Raw genomic sequence first — 26625 nt, 5'->3', positions numbered from 1 at the left:
TTGCTGATTTCCTTGATAATCTTAAATCTATTTTATGAAACAGAAAACGTTATTTAAGTGGTGCATGAACTGTTGCAACCAAGCATAGAACTTGTTAAACCTATAAATTGACACAAATTATCAATCAAGGTACTGGTGGTTGAATCAGGATGTTTATTTATTTTGTTGAATATTTATGAGATACGTTTCAGTGTTCAGTTGGGGAAGTGAAATAAGTAGCTATAAGGAAGAAAAACAATTTCATCCATCTTCTTACTTTTGGGTAATCACTTGACAATTTTTGGTTACATTTGTGAACTTATCTAAAAAATAACAACATGTAAATATTCATTACTTATATCAAGGTAACTCTTTCACTTTTACTGCATTACAATTTCCATTTGCATTAGCATGACTGACCATCTTACAATTTCACTGTTTTTTGGTTAGAAATTGTGTACATTATGAATATTTTAATGATAGGGCAACTTCATCATGTTCTGAAATATACATATCCAACTATCTCCGTCATCACGTGACTTTTACACTTCTGTTGTATATCATTAATGGCCGATAGATTATCAATGAAAGTGAACGGGGTACATAGATAAAACGGTCATAACTTTTTTGTTATAAAGTATATTTTTTCTTCCAACCCCGCGTTTTACAGTTTATAATTTTTTACAATTAAATATGTTTTAAGTTTCAGTTCAGAAATATGATTTCGTGCTTCGAAATAAGTTTGAAAATTGAGGTGACATAGCCACACAGCCTCCGTTGACATCTTCGTCAAAACTCGACAAAATTGCAATGGGACCTTTTTGTAAAATCAATTTTCTCAATTAATTTATTGTTACTTATATCCTTCCAACCTCTAAAAAGATCGACAACATATTTATTTAAAGTAAATGGCAAACCATATCAGTTCAGGTATTAAACTTTTTGCTTCGAAATTTGTTTGAAAAGTTCATATTTTGTCAGTCTTCAGCAATATTTTCAAAATGGCGGACACTGTTGAAGGTTCATAACGACAGGACATGCCGGTATTCATTTAGTTATAAATCAAAAAGTAATATTTCAAATATTTATCAAAGTGTGTCTTTTTGTACTTAAGAAATTTCTTTTTTAACATGTTCTTCAATATATTTATTAGAAACAGTCTCTCACACTAAAAATAAAGATTTACATGCACCGACCATGCAGTTTAGAACATTGATAGCGTGGGGCGACATGGACATATATATTTTTGAAGATTTGTACGATGAGAATCGTAAAATTGTTAGATGCATGTCTTTTCAATAATTGTCTTACCTTAATGCAGCATATATTTAAACACTATTTCCCTCTGTGAAAGTGGATACATGCTATTTGTTTTGATAAAAATTTCGAAGTTACATATAACAAAATGGCGACCAAATAATTTCAAACGTAGAGGATGTTCGACACTTAGTTTACACATGCAAATAATTCAATAAGATTTAACTGTTTGTATTGCAATTAAATATGACACGTTATTGTAACTCGTATGATAATTAAGGATAAAGCAAGATTGTGGAGATATTAATTAAGTCATCAACGTGATCAAACAAAACAAACATGGCAACGTGACCTAATCACGATGTAAATTTTGACAAGACTTAATATGTATATTAGTATTATACGATTGTCTATGAAATCATTTTATGACAATATTTTATATCAACGAAAGGAAACCAAGGATGGGTTGAAACAAAGATGCAATATCTAAATATATATATATTGAAATTATTACTTGGGTAACCAGTACATTTTACATAACCATAATTAAACCAGTCACATACAGAGTTATCGAACCTAATTATGACTGGAATAGTTGCATATGATATATAAAAACTTGCTTCAAGATTTTGATTTGAAATGATTTTTTTTTATTTCCTGTTTTGAAAATTAATGTAAAATATTCTGAATTATGCTTAGTCCAAATTGTGTGCTATGTTAGTAATGTAAAAAACCAATGGCAACTTTATATCACACAATATTTGTTGGTACATTTGTTATAGACAACTCACAAGGGGAAGTAATAAAAAAGACGACTATAAAATTAGGGGTTGGTCTTTTCACCACTGAACACCACCGTATACCGCTGAACACCACCGAACACCCAAAAAGACCACTAACCCTTAAGATAAACAGTAATGTTACACAATAAAACAATAAAATTAGATTAAATTACTTAAATTATATCCTATTCTCATGTTTTTTCACATTTTTATGTGCGTAAGTGATGTTATTAATAAAGTTGAAAATCAAATTTAAAAAAGAAAATGCTTCCAGATTCATCAACATTTTTTCCGGATTTACATTGTATCTCATTGTACAAGTATATATATATATGTACATTGTATCTTATGATCTTTACTTTTCAATTATTAGAAATAAATTGATCAAATAAGTTAAATCTTTTTTATTTAAATTATCACAACAATTATATTTAAAAAAAATGTAAGACTTGAAAGTGTAGTATTGTTCTGACAACAGCCTTGAAAGACTGTTCTTTTGGGTTCTTTTGATATCATTTCATATCAATTTGTGTATATTTATGTATAAACATATTCATTCTTGTTAGATAAAGATGAAAACAATATATTTAGGTGTGTTATATGCTATTTTAATGTGTTCGGCGGTGTGCGGTGGTGTTCAGTGGTGAAAAGACCTACCGTAAATTAGTGCACTATCCTGTACATTTCTTATGTCATTATGCTCATGTTATGTCACAGTAGGAACTGATTGTCCTGATGTCACTAAGGCTGGTTGACCTGGGGTTAAACATTACAACTCATTCATAAAAAAAACATCTTGAGATTGGTGTATATCATATATGTTTCCTGGACAGTTTCATGCTTGCTATTGCTTATTGATTCCCATAGAAAATCCATGATGTTCCAGTGAAAATATCTAATGCTTCAACTCCCAAGTCCAAGTGATTTTGATTGTTGAATGACATCCAAAGGTCAAGCATCACAAAAACCTCTTGAAAGTGGAGTGACACAGAATTCGATAACAATTTTGTTTATACATGTATGAGCAGTTAGTCCTAAGTAACAGTAAACAATGATAATTAAAATCAAAACCAATAAACTTATCAATTAAATTTGAAATTATTAACTTTTTTCAAAATCATTTTAATTTTATATTATTATGAATATGATTTACAACAATGTACATCAGAGCATTACCCTGCATTGCCATTTTGACTGATGTTGCCATGTACATGTAGAAGTATAGCATTCCATCTCCCATACATTTGTATATACAATGTATTTAAATACCTAAAAGGTTTATTAAGATAATGGACTTCCTCCCCTTTCATACATATACATGTACATAAGACCTGTCCTGCAATGTAAATTAATAGGATGGAAACTGTTTCTGGCAGATTTGGGATATTAAATTTAAAAAATAAAAATAAGATGTGGTATGATTGCCAATGAGACAACTCTCCTCTAGAGACCAAATGATGTGGAAGTTAATGTAGCAACTGCATATGTGGCCTTCAACAATGAGTAAATCTCATACGGTATTAAGAGTTATAAAAGGCACTGAAATGCTGAAATGACAAATGTAAAACAATTCAAACTTTGAAACTAGTGGCTAAAGTGGCCAGAATGTGGCTTGGTAAAACATTGATGATTACAAACAAAGAACAAAAACAAATGTAACAGTGGCATTGTTCTGTTCACAATTAATGCTTTTGAATGGGGGCATACAATGTATGCCAGGTTGGAACCCACTTTTGAAAATGGCTGGATTTGCACCTGTATATATGGTATTATGCAACAAACAGCAACAACTAAATAACAGGATTCTGACTTGGGACAGACTCATCCACTGTGGCCTGGTTATACATGTTTGCATGCATTCAATCCTTACCTTAGCTGCAGCTATAACTTTCTCAAAACTTCATGGAGGTTTGTATACATGTATGAAATGTTTTTTTTTGCTGATGAAAGGACCCCTTTTTTTTGCAGTTACAACTTACATGTATGTTGAAAAAGTATAAAAACATATTCTGAAAATAGAAAATTCAAGAAGTTTTATTGCAAAAAAATACTTTAAAAAGACGCCCTTTTTCCATCACAAAACAAAGTTTTAATAGTATTTTTTTTATTCTCCTGGTTACCCCACTACCACCTGCATGTGGTGAACAAGGTACATAGGAAGCATATATAGCAGTCAAAACTGGTCGTTTTTAAATCAATAAATTTACCTCTAAATTGGGCCTATACATGTATATATTACATACAGGTATTTTGAATTATACAAATGAAATGCCGATTGGCTAACATGCAAAACACTGTTTCATCTGTTGCCAATGCAATGGATGATGTTGTAAATGCTGAAGACATGGCCACAAACAGCCTTATAAATAGTAAAAATGTTTTGTTGTTTTTCCCCATACATTACAAACAATGCAACTAATGATTTTTATGCCCCACCTACAATAGTAGACGGGAATTATGTTTTCTGGTCTGTGCGTCAATTCGTCTGTCTGTCCCACTTTAGGTAAAAGTTTTTGGTCAAGGTAGTTTTTGATGAAGTTAAAGTCCAATCAACTTGAATCTTAGTACACATGTTCTCTATGATATGATCTTTCTAATTTTAATGCCAAATTAGAGTTATTACCCCAATTTCACAGTCCACTGAACATAGAAAATGATAGTGTGAGTGGGGCATCCATGTACTGGGGACACATTCTTGTTAATTACTGCTTCACCCTAATTTCAGTTGATTGTGAATGCTTTACCATCGGGACAAAGTCTTTTCCTGTAATCAAGTTTCAGATTTGAGTAATAGCATTTTTTATTTGTCTGAATTACTGTAAATTCAGAAGTTATTGCGATTTTGTCATTTTAGACTTATTTGTGATTTTAATTTTTATGATTTAGAGAAAAATCCTGTTTAAATCATATGAAATATTTCAAAATGCGAGTTTGAATTATTGCGTTTACAACTCTTGTTGCATTTTTCACAATAATAAAAACCTTGCAATAATACCTGAATTTACAGTAAATTATGACTTTCTTTCGATCTATTCATTTGAAATTCTTTAAATTCTTTTCAGACACAAATTGATTGAGATGCCGGGTGCTTTATTTGTATACCAGGCACTGCATGACTTCACGCCTTCGGAACAAACCTCTGATCCTGATGATGAAGAAATCCAGATAGAAAAAGGCGATACTCTGGAAGTTAAAGGTCCTATTGATAATTTTGAACACCCAAATATTTGGTTGAAAGGGAAGAATGTTACCAAAGGTACAGAAGGACTGTTTCCTGGGACATTTGTACAGTTTATTAAAACTATAGAACAGTCTGAAGAGCCAGTGGAGGGTAAGTACTATAGAATGATTCAATATGATAGTTACTTGTGCAAGTTCACAGACATCAGACTAATTGAAAAGATTTAGCCCATACATTATATGATAAAATCATGATGTTTCAGCATTAAATCATATTTAAAAGGCCTGCTCTCAAGGTCAAATATTCTTGCTATATTTAAATATCGTTTTCAGGAAATTTTGAAACTCAATTTTGGTCATCTGTTGAGGATCTGACAGCTGGATATTTTTTTCTAACTTTCAGATTCATTCCAGACATCATGACATACTGTAAACAAACCTGTATCAATGGTTGAAGATTTTGTACATTCTGTGTTAATTTATGTTCATTATTTTACTCCTATACCCAAAATATGTTTTAATCATGGTTTTTAGGATATGTTGTGTCTGGAAAATACAATCATTTCAGGACCCTTGAAAGTTGAAGAAGACTGCACTAGACAACTGGCCCTTGTCATCTATTATCAGCTCACCTGGCCCGAAGGGCCAAGTGAGCTTTTCTCATCACTTTGCGTCCGTCGTCCGTCATTGTCGTCGTCCATCATCATTAACTTTTACAAAAATCTTCTCCTCTGAAGCTTCTTGGCCAAATTGAACCAAACTTGACCACAATCATCATTGGGGTATCTAGTTTCAAACATGTGTCTGTTGACCCGGCCAACCAACCAAGATGGCCGCCATGGCTACAAATAGAACATAGGGGTGAAATATAGATTTTGGCTTATATCTCTGAAACCAAAGCATTTAGAGCAAATCTGACATGGGGTAAAATTGTTTATCTATCTGCCCTGAAATTTTTAGATGAATCTGAGAACCCGTTGTTGGGTTGCTGCCCCTAAGTTGGTATTTTTAAGGAAATTTTGCCGTTTTTGGTTATTATCTCGAATATTATTATAAACTGTAAACAGCAATAATGTTCAGCAAAGTAAGATCTACAAATAAGTCAACATAACTAAAATGGTCAATTGACCCCTTAAAGAGTAATTGCCCTTTATAGTCAATTTTTTGTAAATTTTTGTAATGTTTTTACAAAAAATCTTCTTCTGAAGCTACTAGGACAAATTTAACCAAACTTGTCCTCAATCATTATAAGGGTATCTAGTTTAAAAAATGTTTTTGATGCCCGCCCGTGAACCAAAATGGCCACCATGGCTAAAATAGTACATACATGTAGGGGTAAAATGCAGTTTTTGGCTCATATCTCTAAAAACCAAAGCATTTGCAGAAAATCTGCTGTAGATAAAATTGTTCATTAGGGTCAAGATCTATCTGTCCTGAAATTTTCAGACCAATAGGGCAACTTGTTGTTGGGCTGCTGCCCTTGAATTGGTAATTTTAATAAAATTTTGCAGCTTTTGGTTATTATCTTGAATATTATTATAGATAGAGATAAACTGTAAATAGCAATAACGTACATCAAAGTAAGAGCTACAAATAAGTTGACTTGACCAAAGTGGTCAATTTACCCCTTAAGGAGTTATTGTCCTTTATAGTCAATTTTTAACAATTTTTACAAAATATTTTCCACTGTCAATTCTGAGCCAATTTCATTATAGATAGAGATAATTGTAAGCAGCAAGATTGTTTAATAAAGTAAGATCTACAAACACATCACCAACACCAAAACACAATTTTGTCATGAATCCATCTGTGTTCTTTGTTTAACATGCACATACATGTAGACCAAGGTGAGCGACACAGGCTCTAAAGAGCCTCTAGTTTAACATATAACGAAAATATGTGTGTACCGGTATATATATAATATACTTTTTTTTTGTACAGTTGGTAGTGCAATGATCACACAATCATTTTACATATTGAATTTAATATTTTCTTCAATGTTATTGAATATAATTTGTTCATATTAAATATATATTATGTCCAACTGCAATTACAATAGGTACAGAACATCTGATTTGCCAACAGGCACAGTTGAGAGCAACAGTAAGAGTTCCTGGACTGCAAGAACAGAAACAAAACAAAGGTTTTCTTTGATAGTTGAAGTTTTATCTTTGTTAGTTATATATGATACAATTACTAATTATATAACTCTCTGCTATTTTAAATCATTATGCATATAGCTCATACTCTTGCCAATGATAATTTTCACATACATTGTACATGTACCAAGTGTATTATTATGTTTAAATTTCAGGTCATTTCATCATTGTTTGAAATGTGAACTGCCTCAAGAGTCAGAAATAATGTTATTGTTACTAGAACTATTCAGTTTGCGAAGCATAGCAATTATTCTAATCTTGGCCTTATTTTTTTTATGTACCTATTCCTTTTAGAATTGCTAAAACACCCTGTTTCTCATATATCTTGTTATGGTAGGATGAGGTGTTTTTTTTATAATCCTCAAGATATTTTTTAGATTATGTCCAAACTCCATTTTCACAGTTTTACTATACCCTCTTCTTAGGAAACAGGAAACTGGAGTTTATTTGATACTAAAAAAAGTTGTATTTCTGAGAAAGGGTAGTGAAACACAATTTAATGTAATTCTATGAAGTCTGTTGTCTATACATGTACTGTTATATATATATGATTGAGGTTATTGTGTGAAATTTTAAATAAGACAACTTTAATTAGTGACTGGTCACAACTATCAATTTTAGATTAGATCTTTCACTCTACTCTGTTATATTTGATTGTTACAAGGTTTAAGATCTGAAAACATCCCATAATAGTTCATGTTAACATGACATGTGCACCTTTAGAGTTGAAATGCTATAGAATACTGAATGGGAGTATTTCAGTGCCACTCTACTAGCATGACTAGAGATGTGGTAATATTACTAAGAAAAATTAAATAGTAAATTTTTACTGTATTTCAGCTAATTGATGCATAAAATTTTTTACTCTTTGATTTTCACTGAATTTAAAGGCCAATATTCAATAACAAACTATGAGGAATATTATTTGATAGACATGACAGCTTGATAAAATAAATGATTATTTATATTACTTCCAACCTTTAGGATTGACAATTGACTTGATTTAAAGACAATGATTTCTTGTACCATGTTACATTTTGTTATTCAACTAGAAGTACATGTAAAGATGTTGGTCTAGATAAAGTAGACGACAATATGTTGCAAGGATGTGTTTACAATCTGATCAGATCCACTTCACTGGTTGTTATGCTTCGTATTGTACAAGGAAGCTTTTAAAATGAATACATGTATTCATACACACTCATATGCTTGAAAATTATTAAACCTAATTTAATTCTAGATAAAAAAAAAAAAAAAGGGAACCATAAACATGACAAATTCAAGCAGCAGTTATTTGTTTCAACATTTGTTTAAAGAGGGAAAGTGTATTTGAAAAAAATTAAAAGAAGTGAAGAAAATGTAGCATTCTTTCTAACTTTCTAAAGTTAGAGTTATTCCTCTTGGATCATGTGTAAGGGTGTACACTGGTACTGTTCATGTGCATGGTAAAATATGTTTCTGCTTGTGTGCATGTTTTGCTTTGTTTGTCAGACAATGTTTTGATTAAAATCACCTGACCCTCACATGTAAATATAATGTACTCCAATGACTGATAAAATTGTGATAATAATGTCTGCTGCCCGGCATGACTCATTCAATGATGTTATTATCATTATTTTGATAAAATTTATAAAAGTACAGATTTATAATAAAAAAATTAGGCTTTCAAATGGATCCTAAAGTAAAGTAATATTCAAATGAAAGATGTAGACAAAAAAATATGAAAGAGTACAACATATATGATTCCACCTCTGATAAATATGATATTACCCGTATATCATATTAATCGGGGGTGGATCCAGAATTATGATAGGGAGAGGGGCGTATTTACATAAAAACGGATTATATAAAGCTGATTTAAGCAAGGAGAAAGTTTTTCTGGATGATGTAATTTTATACTGAAAGCATATAAATTGTGAATAACATGATAAAATTATTTGAAATTGGCGATTGAAGGGGTGGCATACTCTCTCTACGCGGCCATGAATCTGCCACTTCTATTTATAAACATGGGATGCAAAAGTGTTTGACAAACTTTTCAGTTATAATTTTATAATTAAATTTGAAAACAAAAATGAATTTTAAATGTGTATTACATCCTGTTATAAGTAAAATCTTTTCAGTTCAAAACCAGGATGGTGAAATCAACTCAATTGACATATAATACACATAAGTTTTGACAGATGACTGATGTCAATTAGGAGTACGAAGATTAGGATAGTGAAGCTTATACACTTACATGTATATGCACAATTTGCACATTATATATGTCAAGGTTAATAAGGGAAACAGAGATAAAGTCACATGACAAAAAGGTCACAATTAATTACTAGTAAGTAAGGATCATCCAAAGCTGAAATAAAAATATTTAAAAAAAATATCTTTCAATAAGAAAAATTCTTGTTATAAAAAAAGAAAAAACACTTGTTTAGAATCATTCCATATAGTGTAGTCATTTGTGCATTCATTGGGGATATAATCTATGTCAGTAAAGGGATGAATATCTCAAACGAGATCATTCCCATATCATAGATGAAATTTCCCATATCATAGATAAAATAAATGTGATAAATGGGAAATTTTATATTTTTCATGTGTTGTACCTTATAACTTTGAGTAAGATTGGATTGGTATACTGGAACTTTCACATAATTGATAGAATTGGTGAAAGTGAGGTGCCATTCGATTTTGATTTCCCAACTTGTCATTCCAGAGTTAAGGGGATGATAAAAAAACAAATTTAAGACATGCACCAGCTCTTGTAGACTTACTTTGGGGTTGATGAATGTGACTCTTTGGATTTTGATCAGGGCCGTAACTAGTGTTCGAATTCCGGGGAGGCAGGGGTTTGGGGGCTGCCGATTTTTTCCTCTCATTAAAATGGCTAAATATTACCCTTTTCCCTTTGATTTCCTTACTTTAAGAAACATCAGCATTGCTTGAACCTGGAAGCAATTTTTATGCAAAAACAAGCTGAGATTGCTGTTCGGGGTGAGCCAATGCTCCGTCTTGCATGCCGTACTTTGACCATTGATTATTAACATTAAATACATTGTGACCGCGGATGTTTTTCTCAATTCAGTAGCTAAAATGACCCGTTTTCCTTCGATTTCCTTTCAATAAGAAACATCAGTATTGCTGGATCCTGGAAGCAATTTTTATGCAAACAATTATTATTTGTATTTAAAAATCTTTTTGTTAGAAATCAAATTGGTAAGTTAAAAAAAAACATATAAAGCAAGATCATAGAACGCAAGATATATTTTTTTTATCGTCTTTGAGGATCTTGAATTTCAATATTGTTGAAAGCTGAACAGACATGTATATAACTACAACCAGGGACTTTCTATATACTTAGTATAGAAAATCCCTGCTACAACGAATGGGAGTGTTTAACTACTAAGGCATTGACCATAATGTTCTCGTACGATCGGGAAACGTTAAAAAAATGATCCAACTGCTGATTCAGCTGGTAACGAATTTCCGATATTATTAAAGATTCACAATACAAAGGGAACTTCCTATGCTTAATTGAATACCTAAAAAATGTGAACAATAAAGTTTTTTTCAAAATTATCAAAAAGCAAAGATTAATATGTGTTCTTGTACGGATACTGAATAACAGACGGACGGCCATACAAACAAAAAAAAAACCAAACAATTACTGAAACGTTTCACAATCGATCAAAAATCTGGAGAATGACATATAGCAGGTACCATGATAACACTGTTAAAACTGTAAACTTGTGTTGTTTATAATATAAATTTAAATTCTTCGTGTACATATTTTTAATACTTCATTTTATTACTTTAAAAAAAAGTTTGGTGTAGAAAATTCAGGGGAGGTCCCCTGCCTCATAGGTAGTTATGGCCCTGTTGATAATTTTCTTGTTTGCCTTTCCAGAGTTCTGGGACTTGAAGAGTTAATTTTTGCTCCTTATGATTTATCCTCTTACTAGTTTTTCAGAGCCATTATTAAAGCTTCTGATTAGATATCTCTGTATCTTTTAATTTATTCATGCCTACATTTAAATGTGTGTGTCACTCTAACGATGTTTACTTGATGTTTTACCAAATTACACTGGTTATGGTCAGTTTACAATTACAGAAATAACAGTTATTTGCCTATATGTCTAATTGTTTTTAGTTCAAATAGGTCATTTAATGATCTTCCTCTAGTAGTCAGTCTTCTTTTTGAATGTGTTGATATCTTGTTAATGGAGATAGGATCTTGTTATAATGATAAGTTGGTACCTGGCACCTTACCTCTCTAGTCAACATGGTACCAGTAAGGTTATGGCATGGTTGCGCTCGAGTTGAAACGAGTTATCATTTCTACCAAACATTGCTGTTCCATAAGTTGTTTACTATTTATTTATGCATTGGTAATAAGATTATCGATTCACAAAAGTAGGGTATTAAAACTCATAGGTCTGACAATCTCCTGCTTGCTGATAATGTTTTTGTCACTGCAGCCAATTTATCGGTTTATAATCTAATGCATTCTGGGTAAAATATTCAACATGTTGGGATTTGTTAAATTTGAACTTATAAGAATGTATCATCAATGGTGTACAGTAATTCAACTAATTGTCACTTTGATGTATGAAAATTAGATTAAAATGCACAATCCTTTTAATTCTGAAATAACAAATAGTCATTTATTCTTTAAATTTTTAAAATGAAACATTTCATTAGCTGCTATAAATCCTCTGGAAGCATGTCAAGTTTCCCTGAGAGAATAATGTATTTGATTTATACATCATTGAAAGTTTTTTTAAATGACTTATCGTAAATTTGAATCATTTCAAGATTGTTAAAATATAGATACCAAAGTATAATTGATATGTAAATAGACCAAAGATCCAGTTATTCACCCTACACTAGTACTGTTAGCCACTTGTCAAATGTTCTAGACTATTAAATTTTATTCAGACTAGTTAGCATTTTCAAAACTTAGTTTAGACACATGTGAAAGAAAATTTTATAGTATTGATCATTGGACTTAGTATTCAGAATAAGAATAAGAATAAGAAGAATTCTTATTCTTCTTATTCTTATTCAGAATAGATTTTGGTGCAGACTAGATATTCCTATCACTAGGCATCTATCATGTATCATCATTGTTGTACCGAAACTTTAGAAAATCTTTACTGCTATAAACAAGATGACCAATCTTGGAAAAAACATGGCCACTGTGGCTGAAAATAAAACATTTGGGTTATATCACCATCTTTGAAATTATAACAGGTAGATAAATAATGGTCACCTCAAATATAGCATATTATGATCTTCTGTTCTCTTCAAACCATTCCATCAGTCTGACATGGTAATCATAAAGGTTAAAATGGCATCTTCTTAACACATTGCTTTTTTTTGGACAATTATTGATCAGATTAAGAAGTATTAATTTAAAGTTGCTATACCCTCCAATTATTGACAAAATATTTTTTATTTCTACTTATGATGGGGTCAATATAAATTACAAAAATCAATTCTCCTTTTAACAAATAGTTTTCGAACAGTACAAGTCTTCTTTTGTTGGGAGTCCAACTATAAATCATTGTTGAATTCAGTTTTCAACATCACCCTTTTTAACTTTTTCTTTGTTCTCTGTACTTTTGCTTATCATGAAAATGTAGAGTAAAATTGTTCTTGTTTAAATATTTGAGTTTATATTTTATTGCTTATCATGAAAATGTAGAGTAAAATTGTTCTTGTTTAAATATTTGAGATTATATTTATAGGTGTCTTAACCCTTTATCTGTCAAAGAAAGATATATATAATGTTCAAAAATCAATTTCTTCTTTGATTTTATTGAATGTAATATTGATTTGTCTAAATTAAGCACCCTTTTCAGGTTAACCAAATAAAAGATAATCTTTTTATAAACCATTGGTTTTTAACTTGACCTAGAAACATAGTTATAAATTTCTCCATGATTGAAGAACTGTAACTGTTAAGCCACATGACATTTTAAACCTCAGTGAACAAAATATGCTTTAATTTAATTTCTAGCACCATTATAAGACTCGGTACAATTATAGTTGACATCATTGTTATTAATGACAGCTGCCAGTTTCATATTAAAATTATATATATGTAAATTCTATGGCAACATATGTACATTGTATTATAAAACAAGTTGTTATATAAAATTCATAATTAAATATAGATTTTTTAAAATAGTTATATATTGGTATTGTTGCTGTAAGACTGAACGGAGACCTATATAGTTGATAAGGCCAAATAAAAGTATATGTGTGGTTCCAGTTACCCTTCCTACCCTACTTTTTAGTCTTAATAATAGCATACCCTAAATATTTTTTGTCATCTTTCTTTTAGCACCGTTAAAATCAGAATGTTGCTCCCATTGACTCAACGTAAAAAAAAACCATATAAATGAAACAAAAAATCCCTACCTACATACCTTTACTTTTTAAAAATGTAACTGGAACCACACATACTATTTTATTTGGCCTAAACTATATATCATTTGGTCTCTTGTATAGAGTTGTTTTATTGGTGATCATACCACATTTAAAAAAAATATATATATATATATGTATGTACTATATTCTTGAAAAGAGTCCAGAATGAAGCAAGACATAAACATTGAAACGAATGATTGGCATTTGTTTAGGATTGGCATTTGGTTAGGAACGACATCAAAACGTCAATGAAGGATAAAAAACTTAATTCAAATAGTGCAGGGTCAAAATTGCTGCAAGTTGTGTTTAATTGATATCGATTTTTTATATATCCTTATTGGTCAATCAATTTTCCCAAATTAAGTCAAGAGGGGGGTAGGGGGGTCATTGAAAAAACTTTATGAATTAATTTTTTTATCCTACATTGAACTTTTGATGTCGCATGTCAACTCTTTTAAGATGAGGAAAATCAGGAAATTTTTAAGATGAGGAAAATCAGGAAATTTTTAAGATGAGGAAAATCAGGAAATTTCTAAGATGAGGAAAATCAGGAAATTTTTAATATGAGGAAAATCAGGAAATAGAAGGGGAGTGACTGATAAACAACTTCCTTTCACATCAACCCAAAATAGAAAAAATGTCTTATTTAATAAAAAAAATATATGAAATAAGTCAAGATCTTTAAGATTGTTATTGTCTATCTAAATGAAAGAAATAAGAAAATATTAAAGGAGGAGATTCTGAGAATAATAAAGACGGCTATAAATCAAGATATTAAAGGGGTTTCTAATATAACTGCTGCTAACCACTATAGCTAGGATTAATGTAGATCTGAAAATAAATGGGTTATACGATTTACTGCATGTGATGTGTACTTTAAGGAATAAAAGTACTTTCTTATCACATGAACAATCATTTGGGCTGTTATTGAAAAACCATTACAAATTAATTGTAAAATATCAAGCAGTTATGCCATTAACACCATTATTGTATCACCTCATAGTGCATGTTAACAAAAAAAAAGGGCAAAAATAAAGAACAACTTAAATATTGCTTGACAACTGATTGTTAAAGATGGTAATAAAAAATCTATTCCATCCAATTATTATATTGAAAAGTAGGGTAAAGTCTGTTATCAGACCACTGATCAATACTTTATTGCTGAGATGGCAGTATTGACTTTCTTTCTTGATTGTAAAGTCTGAACAAATATTTAAATAGCTGGTGAAGTCTTTTGTTAAAGACTTAAAATGTGACTTAACCAACCCATGTGTCAGTGCAGGTATACGTGTACTTAAAACTCTATAGATTTTCTATACAGTTGTTTCAACTGATCATTTTATGTAAACTTTTATATCTTTAAATCTTTCAGTGCATTGTAGATCCTAGTTTTTCTTTCAACCAATGATGATATTACAGTGAGTTGACTGTTAGTGTTGCTCTCCACCAATTGCAATTCATTCAAAATTTTGACCAAATTGCAATTTGTTTTATAAAATCAAATTGTTCAACTGGTTAGAAATTTGAACCAACTGCTGTAGAAAACCACAGCCAAGTCATGAAAGTGCAAGGTGATAAAATAAAACATACTTACAATCCTATAAGACTTTAACTCCACTTTAATGATGTTGTGACAAAATTAGTTTATCAGTTTGTATAGTTATATTATATTCATTTCCATGCTGAAGGGGAACTGTTTATTTTGAATTGCTATTAAATTGTCCAAACTAAGCTTTCATATAGTTTTTATGCCCCACCTACGATAGTAGAGGGGCATTATGTTTTCTGGTCTGTGCGTCCGTTCGTCCTTCCGTCTGTTTGTCCGTCTGTTCGTTCGTTCGTTCATCCGTCTGTCCCGCTTCAGGTTAAAGTTTTTGGTCAAGGTAGTTTTTGATGAAGTTGAAGTCCAATCAACTTGAAACTTAGTATACATGTGCCCTATGATATGATCTTTCTAATTTAAATGCCAAATTATAGTTTTTACCCCAATTTTACGGTTCACTGAACATAGAAAATGATAGTGCAAATTTCAGGTTAAAGTTTTTGGTCAAGGTAGTTTTTGATACAGTAGAAGTCCAATCAACTTGAAACTTAGTATACATGTTCCCTTTGATAAGATTATTCTAATTTTAATGCCAAATTAGAGAATTTATTTCAATTTCACGGTCCACTAAACATAGAAAATGATAGTGCGAGTGGGGCATCGTGTACTGTGGACACATTCTTTTTCTCTTCTAAAAGTATTCTATATTTATAAGAATCAGACATTATGTGAATTAAAACATTTCATATTCAGTAAAATATGTGTAAAATTGCAATATATGTTTGTAGGAAGTTTCCATGGGGGAGGTAATAACTTTTCTTTCAAAAAGTCTTTATTCAAAAGAATAATATTTTAGGTTATCTCCCCTGAAAACTTATCAATAGCATATTGTTATTTTCACACATATTTTACTGAATATATGATGTTTTATTTAAAATGATATCTGATTCTTATAAATATAGAATACTTTTAGAAAGAAAAACTATATGAAAGCTTAGTTTGGACAATTTTATAGCAATTCAAAATAAACAGTTCCTCTTCAGCATGGAAATGACTATAACATAACTATACAAACTGATAAACTAATTTTGTCACAACATTCCCAGTCACGTCTCAGTCATTACAGCTGAAGGGACGTGCTGGGCCAGCTCTCCTTTACCCGCTATCTTCGATGAGGGTTTACAGTTAGATGATCAACGACTTACTACTTAAGATGACAGAAACCAATCCAAACCGTACAGATAGACGTAGTAGTTGGCGTACCCGCGTTACCATGCACTCCAAAACCATTGTATCATGGGGAGTGTTATGCCGATTAACGTCCGAGGGCTGTATCCTAGGTATTGGGTGATACGACCTACATGTAACTGCCTCACGGCTTTGGGTCCTGATAACGCTTCCTGTCATCTTTAAAACTACGTCCACGATTCATCTACCAGTACTCCATCATCGAGGCTAGCGGGCTGCCAAGCTGACCAAACTGGCCCTGAAAGCAGCCATTAGTGAAGAAATAACACCAAAATAGTAAACAAACAAAATCAACTCAACAAAACCAAGATGACGGCCTCCATTTGGCGTCCTTTGCTACCTGTTCCTGACCCACGGCACAAAATATTCAAACGCTCACCAATCGCCTTCGGGCACCGAGCCAACCGTGCGAGGGCTGTATAGCCAGTCAAGGTCTTTAAACACTTCCATATATATATTTTGTCACAACATCATTAAAGTGGAGTTAAAGTCTTATAGGATTGTAAGTATTTCTATTTTATCACCTTGCACTTTCACATTTTGACTGAACAATTTGTTCAATATTCTGACCAGTTGAACAATTTGGTTTAATAAAATAAATTGCAATTTGGTCAAAATTTTGAATGAGTTGCAATTGGTGGAGAGCAACACTAACAGTCAACTCACTGTAATTAGTAATTTGTATTAAGTGGAATGTCTCAAAACAAGGTTAAATCTAGCAAGATTATTTCTTCTCTTCTTCATGCATTTTGATGCTTAATCTGTCAACAGAGGTCTATTAAAAATGGTTTTAGTCTCAAATCCACAATTTCAATTGTATTTATATCTACTTCTTTGTGTTTGTCTCATGAATTCCAAGTTAACCAATTAATTCTCCTTTGGCAATGTGTGATATAAGTGCCTTAGTGAATCTGTCTGAAATGTACCTTAATTTGCCAGCTACTCACTAGCTACTTAAGTTTACTACCTAGTCAAAGTTTACCTCTTAGTCACTAGCTACCAAAGTTTGTTGCCTTGTCACTAGCAAACTAAGTTTGCCACCTTGTCACTAGCTACTAAAACTTGCCAGTTAGTCACTAGCTTAAGTTTGCCACATAGTCACTAACTACCCAAGTATACCACCTAGTCACCAGCTACCTCAACTTGCCACCTAGTCACCAACTACCTCAACTTGCCACTTAGTCACTAGCTTCCTCAGTTTGCCATCTATTCACTAGCTGCTTAAGTTTTCCCCCTAGTCACTAGCTACCTCTGATTGCCACCTAGTAACTAGCTACCTCCGTTTGCCACCTAGTTACTAGCTACCTTGGTGTGCCACATAGTTATTAGCTACCTAGGTTTGCCATCTAGTTATTAGCTATTAGTTAGCCACATAGTCTCTAGCTATAAGTTAGCCACATTAAGTGCTACTCATACTGTAATCACTGTTTTTTATTGACACCTTGATTACTATCTGTTATTGTCATACATAAATTCATGTATCTTTATCTTCTATTCCGTGTGTGGAATGTAATTTTCTGAATTAGTTTTGAAATATATATGTAGATAATCTATGAATTTGCAGTAAGTGCAGTAAGGTTACATATTAGATCTGTTAATTCATTTAATGTTAAGCATGTGTTCAAACACAAGAAATTATTAAACCTGTTGTTTTCAATATTTCAATGGAATTCCTAAAATATTTTGATCACCAAAAGAGTCATTAATGTTGAAAAGAAGGTCAGTAGAACTTGTTCAACCAGGATTTCACATGTACAATTTATATATGATAAAAGTACTTGATAGGAAATACCATTACATCATAATGTCCTTTATATCCATGTAAATGCAATCTATATCCTGTTCACCGTTTTTTTTTTTACATTCAGTATTTCCGATATCAACTTTTAATTTAATAGAATGAAATAATATTTTTGTGTATATGAGTTGTGTTTCCTGCCACTGTATCTACACTAAATTTTCATGTCTACCTTAGTACCACATTTTATGGACATTTTTGGTTTAAGCAGCTAGAATGTCTAGACATTTATAGTCAAGCCCTTTTAAAAGTCCAGAAAATTTCCCTTTACTTTTTAGGTAAGATAAATCTTTTTTCCAAGAGGCAAGAAACAAGTATATATTTTGTTTTGGCCTAATCACTGAAAGAGAAGAAAAATTCAAAGACATGTAAGCAAAATATTTTTATAATATTTTAGAGTGTACATTGCAGAATGATTTACACATTAAATTGGATTGACAATAATATCTATCCTAAAACCTCCCTTAAATTTTAGTTCTTGTTTGAGATTTTATAGGTTTAGGGATTGGTTCACAGATACATATCGGTCTCTCTAAATGGTATTATATCATATAGGTTATATATTGTGTATGCATGTATTCATTAGCTAAACAAAAAATAATTTGAGTGATGAATGGGTGGTTAGATAACCGATTTGTGAGTAATATTTAAATTGTTGGGTATATTGATTTTAAATTTATGTGTCAGTAGAACAGGATATAAATAAAGCTAACCACAGAATGTATCTAGCTGGAGAAATCATTGATTTTTTCCTAGCCAATTTTATCTGTTAAATGGATTTGACTTTTCCATACAAAATGTTATGATTAAATATTGTGAGTCTTATGAGACATATGTAACAAAAGTTGTATCTAATCACCCTGTCTGTTATTGGTCTCCATTTTGACGCACTACAAAACAGTTTTTTTCATGTCTCACCCTTTAAGATAAGGGGGACTTATGTTTTATTATCTGTGTGCGGGGTTGTCCAGCACGAGTTAATGCTGTGGATTTTATAACCCGTTTACCTATAATGTAGAGATGCTGTCACATCAAGTTGAACTTATAAATACACATCTGAATCGTTTATTATCAGATGAACTTTTAAAAATATATACCAGATAACTTATCATGCCATAGTTTTGATCATAGATTTGACTGTTTATACAGTATACTGATCTTTAAAATGTGATACAAACTGGAAGTTGGTAATAGTGTCAATTAATCCTTTTTTGGTTCTGTAAAAAACATATCTTTTTAGATTATGCTATTTAGTAGATAACGCATTATAATTGATATAGGGACCTAAAAGTATAGCTGAATCCTTCTAAAGTCAACTTTGCCTGAGGGAGTAAGAACCTTAGGATCTTAATAATTTCCCAATTTATCCACCGATTATTTTAAGAAAATTAAGCTGAGACATGCAAAATGATCTCATGTTCTGGTATACTTTATTTATGTCTTCAATTTTAAGTAGTTTAAACCTATTTTATCATCCAAAATGACAAATGGACCAGACAAATTAGTTTACTACTAACTAATGTCTACTCCATATATATCTCAATGTTTTTAACCACTATCTCTTCAATACTGGAATTGACCTGGTTCTTTTTCAGAATGAGGTTTCAGAATTGTTTTGCTTCATCTTTTAGTGTTTGCAAATTATGAATCTTTCAATTTGATTGTATGTCAGTGTCACGCAGTATTATTTTCATACATTGAAACTTTAATTTTTTACAAGAAAGCACTTAAAAAAATAGTACAGGACTAATTCTGATGTTTTTTTAAGTCTAGTGTTTAAAACTGTTTCCTAGCAACATTGTTTTTGTTGACTTCAGTTTGTATAGAGATTTACAGGTAGACTTTAAATCAGGATATAAAATTTTAACACTAGATAGGATCTACTTGGCGATATAATTCACTATATTACATAATGTTTGACACAGATACAAAATTATGTAACTCAGCAAGGTCGGAACTGATGGTTTATATCTGTCAACAGATAAACTCTAATTTGATATGGAAGCCATAAATCTGAATTGACAGCACTCCTATAGTGTTCCCTATAAAAAATCTAGTTTCAAGAGGTTTCTGGAATTTGTAGATTCTATCTTAACCAAAGTGAATAATTCATTAATTTATTAAAAATCTACTGTATTGTGTTCATATTGATGTCAGTATCTGGTACCCTGTGTTTAGTACCCAGGTTCTGGTACCCTTGTACTTGTAGTTCTATTTGAGTCTTACAGAGATTTTATCAGGAAGAATAAAGAATATGTCCATTAATAATCAGATTTATGAGGAGATGGGAAAAGTGTAATGAAATAAATATATAGTAAAATACACTGTGTTCTAATCTTAGAATTGTGTAATGAAATAAATATATAGTAAAATACACTGTATTCTAATCTTAGAATTGTGTAATGAAATAAATATATAGTAAAATACACTGTGTTCTAATCTTAGAATTCTATCTTTGTATCTTTTAGCTGTAATAGAAAAAAAACTGCACTTAAAAAATAACATTGATTTAGATACATTTTGAAGGTAGGCTCATAAATTTAAAGTTGGCAAGTTAATGTGAAACAATTTTTAAGGAAACATTATGTTACACTTACAGACGATGATAAATGTTCTATGACCTGAGTCATCTGTCAGATTTAAGAACTTACCTACATTCTATATAAAAAAAGGGGGGAATGATAAATGTTCTATGATCTGAGTCATCTGTCAGACTGAAGAACTCACCTAAATACTATATTAAAAAGGGGGAATGATACCTCTCACTTGTACACACAGTCACATCAAATTCCATTATGTTGACAATGATGCGTGAACAAAATGTCACAAATAGGGGTACAACAACAACACGAACCCCATCAAAAACTCCGGGTGATTTCAGGTTCTCCGGAAGGGTAAGCAGATCCTGCTCCACAGGTAGCACCTGTCGTGTTGATTATGTTATTACAAAGCAGGTACAAAGCCTATGTCCATGATTCTCCAACAAGGATCTATCAATACTCAACAAAACAGATTGAATAACATTAATGTTTCTCTTTCTTCCAACAGTATTAAAATTTTCTACTGTAGAAAGAAGTAACAATTGCTGTACAAAATATTCTTTCTACAGTATGTTTAAAATATATGTATATACATGTATATCTTCTACAATAAAATCTTTCTTATTCTAATGTTGACCAAGGTAGTTGTAATGTATAGTTTGTTTTGCATTTATATAAGACAGTTGGCAGAAACTATATATTCTTGGTAAATTAAGTAGAATCTTGATCAAGGTTGAATAGATAATTTGAGAAAAATGAAATAGATTATGTAATGTAAGCTAATCTAATACATAACTAGATATAATAATCAGAAAATAAACCAGGAGTTACTTAACCACTAGGACACCTGAAATGTAGATCACAAAAATAACTAGGGTGAAGATTGAAAAATTGGAAACACTATGAATGCTTTGGAACTCTGTGAATGGAATTGACTTGTTTGGTATCAAGTGACTAGACTCTGTAATGTCTAAAGGCATTTTTGTAAGTTTAAATGTTAAGGAATATTTCAGTCATTATATGTAAGTGGGATAAAGATTTTGCCTTCAATGAGTTTTTATTCTGCTCTAGATTGAAGTCTATGCATAAGTTAAATTAAAAGTATATAATGAGAATTAGAATCAAATACATTCATTAGAGAAGCAGGTTTTCTAACATCTATAATAGAAGCCAGATTACATCATTGCTTAGCCAACTGTAATACATGTATAAAGTGATTTCCTTGTAAACCTTGATTCATCCATCACCTATCGATCTAAGTTTGTCTAGCTTTTAGCGGTCATTTACCTTGGCCTGCATAATTTTCTCATTCCCCCTTCCTCCTCCAAGTATGTATCATGTTTTATTGCATAAGTCAGTTCTTACAGATGATAGAATAGATTTTCAGGAGTTTTTGACCTCGCAATCATTTGGACTTAGCTTGATGTAATAACACTCAGTCAAATTACATCATTTATAAGCTTATAGTGCAATACATCCTTGATTTAATTCCTTTATTGATCAGAATAGTCTCACTTTCAAGGGTCATCTACCTTGGCCGCCACATATAGCCTTGCCCCAATTTGCTGTCCCAGCTTATTTTAGATGTGTCCTAACAATTAAAGATCAATACCCTCTTCATTTAGATGAAAAGTTTATGATTTAAATGTTGTTTTTCTATTTGATAACAATATATAAAAGTAGGTGATACATGATCATGCATACCTAATAAAACATGTAACCTCAACCTTCATTATATATGCTACATTTATACAGGTGTTGATGCAGTCATGACATTTGTTCCAGTTAATATGTCACTAAAATATCTGTCTCCTTAACATCAATTAAGCCATCAGATATTTACCAATCGATTAAGTTTGCCTTGTGTGCAGTATACTGACCAATGACTCAGAGGATATATATTTACTATAGAACTAAGTTTTATCAACCTTATGTATCTTTGAATACGAAGCTTTATATAGTGTTTGTATTTGTGCTCAAACTTGAATTGCAGCTTAATTTGGCAGATAAAAACCCCTTTTTTTATGCTCTCAGCTGGAGGTTTTCCATACATGTTTTGTATTGTATTTGAAAAATAAAAAACTAGGCACTTATTTGTCAATGAATGCCTTCCTTACCCAGATGGTGACTTCTCAGTCAGGTTCAATTGACTCTGAACATTTAGACAAGTTAAAGTTTATGATTAAGTCAGTTTATAGCTGTTATCTTAATGCTAGCAAGTTAAAGATATATGATTCAAACAAAGCAAGCAAGCAAACCAAACCTTAACTTGCTAGCATTAGGATAACAGCTGTAGGTAGATCCACTTGGTTTACAGTTGTATAAGCATTCTCACACCTCATTTCTGTAGAACTTATTTTTACTTTTACCTTCAGTCACGGTTTATTGACTGAATATTTTGCGTAGTTTGCCTTTTAAAGTACATGTATTGCATTTTACTATCACATACATGCAAGATATTCTAAATGTTTATATCTTAATCATGTTCTTGGGTCCCTGTCTAACAGTCATACTGAATTACTCCACTTCCCCTTTCATTAGTGTTATTTGAAGATACCAGTTCCCTCTATCTGTTTTTTTAATAAGATCTTTAATGTTACATAACATTGTTATATAATAAATGAGTAATTTTAGAACATACTTTAAGCAGCATGCATGGTGCACATTGTTTTCTCTTTCAATTAACAATCCCTCAAATGTTAATCTATTTATAGAATGGTTACTTCTCAACTGCATAATTATAAGTAAGCTGGTTTATATCATGAGCTAGGTGGGTCTGTTAATCAAGTACCTGTATACACAAATATTGATTTGAACTAATTTCACTGAAGTCTGAAAAACTAGGCCGAGTTTAATATAAAGAATCATCACGGAAATGTTGGTCATTAGACACTCCAAGGTGGTTGCCAAGGAACATTTGCAGACAAAGGCTATTTCCAGCTGCTGTATATATAAAATAATGCTTCATTCCTAGTAAATATTGTATTATGTTCCTGAAAATGAAATGTTACAAAGATATGTGTCCAAGTGTGTGAGAAATTTTTTTGTTGTTTAAGCGAATTTGTATATATCAGTTATATAAAGTGTGAATTTCTAGTCCTCTTTTGTCCCTGAATAACACTTATACATACTCTAAATGTGATGATTTAGTGTAATGAATAAGAATAAGGACATGTACTTGTATGAAAATAATAGGTGTATCATATGTTGACTTTGGCATCAAATTTTATTTAGTAATCATAATGCATACCAAGATGAAGAAAAGTTCAAAAGAGAAATGTTGTACCTCTTATAATCTGAATCGGGTTCGGAAAAATTGTATTTACCTTATCCCCCCTCTACAAATTCTAAATCCAACAATTGTCAAGACTTAATTATAATATCTGTAGATGTTAAAGGCATATTGTCTGTCAGTTGATAAAAAATTATGGTTTGGTTTAAAATGCACCGAAATTGGTAGCATATGTAACAATTAACGTATTTTATTCATAAATATTGAAATTTTTGTGCATTTCGGTGTCTAATAAACCTTTTTAAAATAACATTTCGCTGATTTCTTGTCAAGGATGACAAAAATTCATTATGTTACCGCCTTTATTCATATGAATCCCAGTTTGAACTTAATCGGAACGCTTATTGCGCATGCTCAACCCGGTAAACATAAACAATTTAATTTTGGTTTAAAGGTATCTACATATGGAAATGGCTTGTGTTTTGATGATCTACTTTTCGTGGAATTCAGGCCCTTCAGTTTAAGAAATTGCATGAACAAATGTTGTGGACTTTCTTTATGTGCCTTAAAGCTAAGAAGTAGCTAAACATATGTGTCACATTTTCCTCTTCATTAGTGGCAGTCAATCTTCAACTATTTGAAACTCAGTCCAAACTTTCATTGATTCTTCTACAGGGCTTGAAGTTGTGGCAAATCCAGTCAAAATGTATTTGGAGACAGCAGACCATACACATGCTTCCATAGGAGACTTGCAAAATTTTATTATTCTGCCCTGCCATTAGATACATGAATTACTCAAACAAATATACTGTTTAACAATCTGGCAGCTAAAAGAAGCATTTATATTGTCTGGACATAGTTTCTTTATGGAACAACAGTTTAATCTTCATGATTTTTGTACAAAAATGGAATAGCCTGATTGGTTGTAATTGTGTAAAAATTTGGTTGAGTTGATCAGGGTTTTACATATGTCAAGTAAGAAACTGATTGTAGTTTCCTTGTTAGTGTAACCTATAACATAATGTATTCTTTCAAACCTAATTTTCCATTACATCAAGCATGAAACAATATATAATGGGTAACTTCCACAAAACAAAAAATCAAATTTTTAAAAATAAGTGTGTTGTCGAATGGAGAAATGTGAAATGTTTAAAGTAGTTAAAAGATTGTTGATCAATATTGAACTGGCACGATCTTTTAATTGGACATGAAAGTTGTTACATAATACAAAGATATAAAATAATGAAGTTAACGATGTGCTAATTAACTATGATGTCAGAGAGAGTCATGATTGTACTTTTAAACCTTGAAAGTCTCCAACAGGTCCCAGCTTGGCTGCCACCTTATCATCATTTAAATTGGCAGGAAGATGTCTGATAACTTGTTGCTACCCTTAACATGTAACTGTGATAACCCCCTAGACCCAACGTTTTTTGTCTATTAGTTGGTGCAGATCACTTTAGTTTTGTTTCGATTTTGTGTACATTATATCATGTACAAAACATTTTCTAGTCACATGTTCAGAAGCTATGTTTAAATCAGATAAGTTCTAAGTGGTAAGTTGACAAGTGTCCCCAGATCAGTTATGGAGGTTGCCCAGACAGGATCCTTAGTGTCAACGTGTGGCCGAAAGGACCACTGTTGGCCATGTTAGTCTTTTCCATTACTTGGTATCAATCTGTTTTATCTGTTCGGCTGGAGGAGGTGCGAAAAGAGGCATCATCATACATGCCCGCTGACGTTTCAAATGTAGTGAAATTCTGCTAGCCTTTCAATGAATAGGGTGATTTAGTGTGGACATTTAAGTTATGATGGTCATCTTTTCAACTTTTTTTTCTTTTGGTGTTTGTTTTGTCTGACCTTCTTTGCCTTATGATTTTGATTGTCCCCTCTAAGGTTTTCTGCTTCAGGCTAGTGCAGATATTTTCTGAAAAATTCATGGACTGAAGTAATTGTCACAAATCCCACAGTGCTCAGGAACCACCCCCGTGTGCATGATTTTCTGCTTGCATTGAAGACCCATCGGTTCGGTTTTTGTCTCTTTGACATATTCCCCATTTCCATTCTCAATAGTATTCTGAATTATCCAGCATTAAAGATTCCAGTGCACAAATTTTCTGACTGATTCAGCGACAGAAGTTTATGTTACAGAGTACAGTTTACTCAGTCACTCTTTGTAACACATTATTAGCATAATAACCTTTGTTATGTCATAAAGGATTTAATGATAAATAAATGAAAAGTAGAAAAAAAATTCTACTAAAAGTACAACAAATGTTTAAAGTGCATAAATAATTAGCTTTTGATGTAAGTAAGAGATAAGAGAATCTTATACATACAGCAGATTATATGCCTTTGATTAATATTCTGATTCAGCTATGTACTGAATATAAAGTACTATCTTAAAGAACCTACTTCTGCTTTTATATTAATGTCAGTGCCCTACCCAGTTTTGGATGGAGTGGATGGGGACAC

General features: G+C 31.6%; 1 protein-coding gene across 6 annotated transcripts in view; it reads left to right on the top strand.

Moving 5' to 3' along the window:
- Positions 1-26625, top strand: part of LOC139511393 (phosphatidylinositol 3-kinase regulatory subunit alpha-like) — a 139845-nt gene that overhangs the window by 876 nt on the left and 112344 nt on the right. For 2 of the 6 annotated variants that reach the window (XM_071298129.1, XM_071298097.1), the window contains exons 1-2: positions 1-129; positions 5081-5349. In XM_071298129.1, coding sequence (XP_071154230.1) covers positions 5097-5349 — 253 coding nt within the window. In that variant the 5' untranslated portion in view covers positions 1-129; positions 5081-5096. Of the gene's footprint in view, positions 345-5080; positions 5350-26625 lie in introns of all 6 variants that reach the window. The other 4 variants (XM_071298137.1, XM_071298104.1, XM_071298112.1 and 1 more) reach the window with 3 other exon arrangements.

The sequence above is a fragment of the Mytilus edulis genome, chromosome 1, assembly GCF_963676685.1.
Source record: "Mytilus edulis chromosome 1, xbMytEdul2.2, whole genome shotgun sequence".
Classification (NCBI taxonomy): Eukaryota; Metazoa; Mollusca; class Bivalvia; order Mytilida; family Mytilidae; genus Mytilus; species Mytilus edulis.
The sequence above is the reverse complement of the archived record's forward strand: the minus strand, read 5'-3'. Positions and strand labels throughout refer to the sequence as shown.